The sequence below is a fragment of the Musca vetustissima genome, unplaced genomic scaffold (genome assembly GCF_032173495.1).
Source record: "Musca vetustissima isolate MV318-11 ecotype Yass unplaced genomic scaffold, APGP_CSIRO_Mvet_v1 utg9501, whole genome shotgun sequence".
NCBI classification, from domain to species: Eukaryota; Metazoa; Arthropoda; class Insecta; order Diptera; family Muscidae; genus Musca; species Musca vetustissima.
In genome coordinates, this window is record NW_026874648.1 from 76,680 (window position 1) to 84,421 (window position 7,742).

The 7,742-nt window shown below is 38.0% G+C and overlaps 1 protein-coding gene across 1 annotated transcript; it reads right to left on the reverse strand.

Moving 5' to 3' along the window:
- Window positions 1-3,927: 3,927 nt before the first annotated feature.
- Window positions 3,928-5,328, reverse strand: LOC133335415 (Krueppel-like factor luna; the record flags this gene model as incomplete). The annotated part of the gene is made up of 2 exons (XM_061543689.1): window positions 3,928-4,100; window positions 4,201-5,328. Coding segments are annotated over 2 exons (1,301 nt in total), but the record flags the coding sequence as incomplete, so codon positions are not given.
- Window positions 5,329-7,742: the final 2,414 nt, after the last annotated feature.

Below are 7,742 nucleotides of genomic sequence, written 5' to 3' on the forward strand. Positions count from 1 at the left end.
GAGAGAGAAAACAATAAATATTTTTTTTTTAATTTAAAAACAAGGTGATGATTCTAAAAAGTGTAGCTTAATTATTTTATTTTTCCTAGAATTTTTTGATTTGATTTATTGTGTTATTGTCTAAAAATAATTTAATTATTTTTTGTTCAATTTTTTTTTTAGTTTATAAATGAGAATTTTTTTGCTTAAGGCCTCCTTGAGCATTAAATTGAATAAAATGTATATGTATAATTTAAAATAGACATCCAATTGGCTTTGAGTGACGGTTACAATGACAGACAGGTATGGAAGGAGATCCGTGTAGAAATCAGGAAGCTATACACTTTGTTAAATAAAAAATAAATTTTATTTAAAAATGTTAACAGATAAGAAATCTGAAAATTATATGATTTATAAGTCTTTAAGGAAAATTTTTATGTTTAGATTATGTTTTTGTTTTATGGATTATTAAATTAAGAAAAAAGCAAGCAAAAACATAATGAAATTCGGTCGGACTGACTTTCGGTATTTTTATATATGTATATCGGAGGCTGTACCACAGCAAATTTTTGATAGGAAGATTTGACACCCAATGAGAATGAAATTAAAGCCAATTCTGGCTAAAAACGGGCCCATAATACTAAATACGGCATTTACATTAGAACTTTTTACCGCTTAACCTACTTTATGAGGATTTTTTTGGCATATATTCAAAGGAATTGAAAATTTAAACCCACTGGTTTAACCAAATCCGGTTAAATGTAAACGACCTTTAATATACACAATTATAGTCGGTGCCGTTATGGGGGGCGGCTGTCATAAAAAGTAGACCCATACTGATAATTTGTAATAGAAGATTTGCTACTCAATGTGAATTCCAAATACAATGACATCGGCCGAAAAATGTGCCCATTCTCCACAAAATACTGACATTTAGGAGGTGCCGTTATATGTGGGTTATCGTAAAAATAGAACACATGTTGATACATTTTGGTAGGTAGATTTGCTACCCAATGTAGGTAGATTTGCTTCCCAAAATACGGAATATGTGGGGGTACCTTTATAGGAGGGATATCGTAAAAAGTCGACAAATATTGATATGTTTTGGTAGAAATATGTGTGACCCAAAGAAAACTCAACAAAAGAAATGATAGCCAATTTGATTGCACAAATTCCCAAAATGCCGAACATGGGGGCTGTACCAAAACTTGGACCATTTTTAATACCAAACATTCTAGGTGTAGTAGCAATATATGGCATAAATTTCAAGGGTCTATCTTGAATATTGTGAACTTTATCGTGATTTTAACAGAAGAACGGACATGAATGAATATACATTGACCCCATTCGGCAACAATCAGTCTAGACATTAAGATCAAAAAGTTGTGCTGAGACTATTAAAGTGAAACCGATAATACCAAATCCCCTCCGGCGCTAGGGCACGGATCGGCTGTAAAAACTTGGTACATGGTCCAACAGCTACTTACTTCTTGTGATAACTGTTGTTACACATATGACTCTCAACTGGTCGAAAGGGCAGAACTGGCACAGAGCTGTGACTTTTATTGAAGACCCAGGGACTGACCACGTAAGCGGGGTTGAAAGCAAGACTAATAACAATTTGAACTGGAGAGCAGTACATAAAACCAATTAACAACAAAAAGGTCTTGTATGAATCACTGGTCACAAGGGTCATTGCCAGCTTTTCAAACATTCCAAATCTATTATTGGTAAATGATAATATCATGACTTCAATATTAAGAAAAGTAAAAGACTGAAGTATATGGAGACCAATCTCAAGCTTTTCTAACATTTTTTCGTTCTAGAGCGCACCGCAGGACTTGACTGTCTTAAGTGTATGTCCAACTGTCAGTCACGTTTTGTAGTTAACCGACCCTATTTGCAAACTAAATTAACTTTACACAGGCCCAAGTAAAACATACATCATATCGATTACTGGAAAGTCAGATTAAAAAAAAAACATTTTTTTGCCCAATCTCGGAAAACCCAACATACTATGAAAAGAAAATGAAAACCAAACCCTCTAATGTTGACCCCGCAAACGTATAAAGGATCCTATTATTTGTTATCGCTATTGTATGGATTTTGATTAGAACACTTCAATTTACAGAAATGCATTTGCGTCAAGGACGAACCCTATTTGACCGATTGCGACAAAATTTAGCAAAGCGTACTGAATTAAACCCAATTTGCTGATTATGAAGTTTTGTTTTAATGGCGAGATTTTAATATATAAATCCAGGGAAAATATCTTTGGCTCCACCGTCGGAAAATTCAGCCTCTTTGAAGAAACATCAGACAACGGCATGAGGCTGATTGACATCGCGGCAGCAAAAATCGGTTCAGTTAGCAGCACCAGATAACTCAATTTTCTCGATATACACAAGGAATTTGGATCTCTCCTGATTAAGCAAATAAATCAAATTGATCATGTTGTGATATACGGAAGGCATTCATCCAGTATAAAGGTTTCTACTAGCGAGATAAAGTTGTGGACAGCGTACTGTGCTGCAGCATAGCAAATGGTGTATGCCACGGTTGTTCATCCGTCTTAATGTACCAGCAAAGGTGCGATCTAACACAACACGGAAACTCGACGTCGAAAAGCTGCAAAAGAATTGCCCACTCCCTACAAACTGCAGCAAAAGCAACGCTTCGGTACCAAAAACCACCACCATGAAACCCATGGTACGATCAGGAGTGTCGTAATGCTACTGATGTGAAAACGCAGCAACGATTGTGATGGTCAACAGATGCCACTATGGTCTAAGTAAGCAGTTTAGAAACAAGGCCACCTCCCGCCAGACCAAACTCACACTTTACAAGATATCTATATTGGTCACAAATTTAATTTCGCCCGATTACATTTTAATGGTCCTCCAAAGATGTTATGTCTGTTCTATCTACAGGAAATTGTACATATGAGCATCCCTTGCATATACCCAATGTGGTGAAGGGTATAAAAAGACGGCCCGTCCGACTTTTTAACTTTCCTTACTGGTTTCTATTATTTTTGCAAAGTTTAATAAGTAAAGTATTGACCAAATTTGGATGGGGCTGACTACATCATACGATAACAACTTTTTCAAGTTGACCCTAATTTAATATTTTGAGTTCGATCTGGGTTGATACTAAAATTTATAAATATTGGTCGATATTTATACATATGTATTTTGAAGGACTTAGTTAAACAGCTTCTTCACAGAACATTTTGAATATGAGTTCATGTTTTGTATTTATTTTTAAATTCCTGGCCCAATTTTCTGTATGTGGCATTTCGTTTTATCCTACCATTTACCGCGATATAGCACCAATATAAAAGTCCTACCGAATTTAGGCATTTATTGTTTTAAATCGATCAACAGTTGGGCAGAAATTGGTAACAACTGAATTTCTACTAATTTTTACGGTTTGTAGAATTAATTGCAATATTAATTTGGGTGTTCTTTTCCTCCACCTTTCATCTACCTTCGTATTTTGTAAATCATTGTAACCTTAATTTCACTGATATTTTGCTTATTTTTGAAATTTTTTATAATAAAGATAAAACAGCTCCAAATTTGAAGAAATGTTGAATTTTGCCTCTATTTTTAATTTTTATTTTCGTAAACGTAAACAAATTTGACAACAATCAATTTTTTTCTACAGCATTGCCATATTGAAATTGCTTAATTCAGTACAAAAGTTTGATTTTGTGCATTAACAACACATAAAAATGAGGATAATACAAGTTAAAAAGGCTGTTAATGCAAATTAAGGCTGTCGTCTGTCTAGGCTATAATATAAGAATTAAATATCATATAGTATTGATTAAAAAATTTACAAATTAGAATTGGCTAACTACGAACTGTAGGTTGTAGTTGTTGGTTTAGTATGAACATGAATTGATCTAAATTGTTGTCAACAACAGATTGAAAATTCATTCCCTCAGTGTCGACGCATATGTAAAGATAGGTGATCCGAACGGCTAAATGAACGGGTGCAGAGTTGACAGCGGAAGGGCTTGACGCCGGTGTGTTTGCGATAATGGCGGGTTAATTCATCGGAACGGGCAAAACGCCAAACACAACCTTCCCAGGTGCAGACATAGGGTTTTTCGCCTGGAAATAAAAAAAATAGGATTTAAGAATATGAAAAAAATCAGGGATTGGAATTTTGGAACAAATTAAATCTTTATAGAAGTGATGATTGTGAACATACCTGTATGCGTCCTCTTGTGTGCCTTCAGATGAGAACTTTTCGTATAAACTTTATCACATCCTTCATTGTCACATTTGTGCACCTTACGATTTTTGGCCGCATCATTGCCACAACCATTCGCCGCTGCCCCACTAACTGAACCCGCATCTGTGGACCGACCAAAGGCACTACTCCCACCCGGTACTATACTACTAAAGGTATTCTTACGATCTCCACTGTTTATTGCACTGAACGCCCCCTGGTGGTATGAATGGCTAAATGGCGAACTTTGGTGATGATGCGCCTCGGCCATTAGCTTCCATGGCGATGTGGCCGCCGATGCATTGGCACTTTGGACTTTATGGCTTAAAGCAGCTGCATGGGCGGTGGGACTAAAGGCCGAGGCCGTTAGCGCTGGACTGGCCATTGAAAAGGCCGATGATAGGGCAGCAGCTGCGGCTCCACCACCACTACCAAAGGCGGAGGGTGGTACATGCACAGCAGCCCTACGTTCCATGGTATATTTATAGGGATTCTTAAATAGGCTCAACAAGCTAAACTTGCGATCATAGTCTTGAAAATATGAAGTCGTACTGCTGCCACCGCCGCCATTATTGGCTCCATTCGTTACGCCCGAATTGGCACTGGAAAACGACGAGGTCGAGGAACCAATGGGCGAGTGAGCATGCAGGGAAGATGTCAAAGCCGTTTGCGAGGTTGCAGATGAACTGCCATTACTGTGACCACCACCACCCATATAGGGTAAACCACTGCTACCGCCACCATTGTTCGTGGCCTCATCCTTGAGACGCCGATAGGTGAAAAGAAATGGCGAGGCGGCTAAAAACGGTGGTATGGGCAGTTTTGTAACGGCCGCTGCTGAGGCACTTGAAAATGTCGAATATTGACGATTTAAAGCCATTTGGGCTGACGCTGATGCAGAGGCTGAGGAGAATGGTGAGCTACGGCTATTGTGGTGGTTGTGTGAGTTATTGCTGGTGTATGCGTTGCTGCGAAAAGCACTTGACGAGGATGATGATGATGGTGCCGATGATAAACTGTTGTAATTGCTTTTAATCAGTGCTGTGGTGGCGGCTGATGATGATTGTGTTGATGAAGATGATGATTTGTAGCCTTGGCTGTGAGATCCTGCAAAACAAAACACAAGAAAAGGAAAAGTGGAGATTTATTAGAAAATGTTTGCTTTTTTCCACGACGTCATCATAAAAAAACGACATCGTTTTAGAGCTGCGAATCATTTACAATCTCTTAAATTGGCATATCGCATAACATCACCACCAGTCAGTCAGTCTGTCCACCCAGAGAGTAATGATCACTTCTAATAATTTTGACGGCAAATTATCAATAGTACCAACAGCAACAACAACATCAACAAAAATCTGCAAAACGACTTTATCCGTTTTGTTGTTGTTCTTGCTGTTTCATAGTTTATAAATCATTTTAATGGTTTTATTTTGACCAACAACAAGACTCTGACAAATTATTGCCATAACACTTGTTCATAACGATGATGATGGCGACGCGGACGATGATCAAGCGTTTTTGGGCCTCCCAAAAAGAATTTGCTTCAATTGCCAATACCTCCACAGTATGAAGTCATAGAGGCGCTGATGTCGTTGTTGATATCTGGCAATTAGCATTACATTTGACCAAGTTAGCCATGTTTATTGATGACCCCCCTAAAGGCAGTGGCCGTTTTCAAACGAAATGCAATCAATATCTTGTTGGCCGGCCAAACGGCATGGTGGTTTTCGTAATATCTGTGAAGACATGCTGTGAGCCAGGAAATTTGGTTAATTAATGTATGTAAATATCTAGACTATATAAGTGTGGTGTATTTAAATTTGTAATAAATACTAATATTATCGTGAGAGTATTTATTCCATAACAAGAAAAGGGAATTAGCGTAGATTAAATTGAAAAGAGGGACGATTTACTGCACCACATGTCCAATGGGGGGCATACACATATGACAGTGAAATGGTCCGTTGTGAGCTCTATACTAATTCACTCGCACTCAATCGTGTGAAAATTGGTGCGAGTGAAAATGGGTGCGAGTCAAAAATAATGGTGGAGATGTCCTGTGAGAATACCTGTTAGACTACTGATTTCCTTATTGTTAAACATTAAGATTTGCTAAGTCTTATTTAAATCTGGGTTTCCCCATAAAATCTTGTGGGTCTCTTTCGCTCATGAATCATCCTCTATTCTAAATTCTATAGAATTTTGGAAGCAATGGTCCAACTACTTAATGTAATAATTGGTCGAATTACCATATAGCTCGATATACTGCATGAATTTAAGATATATTTTGTGATATAATTTAAAGCCTTGTTGGTGGTCAGCTAAAAAATATTTTCGGCCAGTTGCTCCACAGTGTCTCAAAAAGTTAAATTCTCTCTCGCCCAATCTCCCAAGTGAGTAAGCAATCATCCTCAAATTGTGCGACAGCAGCTTTTGTTTTGGGTCTCACTTATTTGGCCCAAGGACGAATCCTATGGAATTTGAAGAAAATCGGTTCCGATTTAGATATAGTATCCGTATATAGATTTATCCGATTCCACAATAGTTCACCAAAAATCACACTATCTCACAATATCTTATTTTAGGTCATTCCATGCATGGGTTGCGCTTAATTTAGTCTGTAATTTGGTTTTGTGATGACCAACAGATGCTACTATGGTCTAAGTAAGCAGTTTAGAAACAAGGCCACCTCCCGCCAGACCAAACTCACACTTTACAAGACGCTGATACTACCCATGCTGTTATATGGATCTAAAGCATAGACAGCTCTTGGAGTGTTTGAAAGAAAAATTCTCCGAAAGATCTATGGACCGATCTTCGTCGACAGTGAATATCGGCGTCGAATGAACCACGAGCTCTACAATTTATACGAGGACATCGACATAGTCAGTCCTATTGAGCTGCAGCGACTACGGTGGCTAGGCCATGTTGTGCGAATGAATGAGAATGCCCCAGCTCAAAAGGCATATAAAAGTCTGGGTTCCCGTAGAAGGGAAAGGCCACGAATTAGATGGAAATACCAAGTAGAAAACAACATCTTGGAACGTGGTCTTTCAAATTGGAGGAGATGCGCACGAGACCGACGCGCTTGAAAATCGTTTTTTAAGCTCGGATAATGGAAGAACGGTTCTGTAACAAACCAGCTAAGTAAGTAAGTTATTTGGTATTTAATCTTCTAGTACACAATTCACAATGACATAGTCACCACAAAAAGTTCCCGAAATTTTTAGGAAATGTTTACGGCACATGGTGGAGGAATTGAATTCTTCCTTTCGAAAGGAATTAGAGATAGAGTTCATGTTTGACATATGTTGATATTTCAAGTAATTTCTCAGCTACGTTGTTATACCCTTCATCACACTGTAGTACAGGGTATTAGTCTTTGTGCATATCTTTGTTACAGGCAAAAGGAATCGAGATAGACATATAGTTCCTTTTGAGAATATGCATAGAATCACTTTTTGAGTCGACTTACGCATGTCCGTCTGTCCGCCCGTCCCTCTGTCCGTCCATGTATT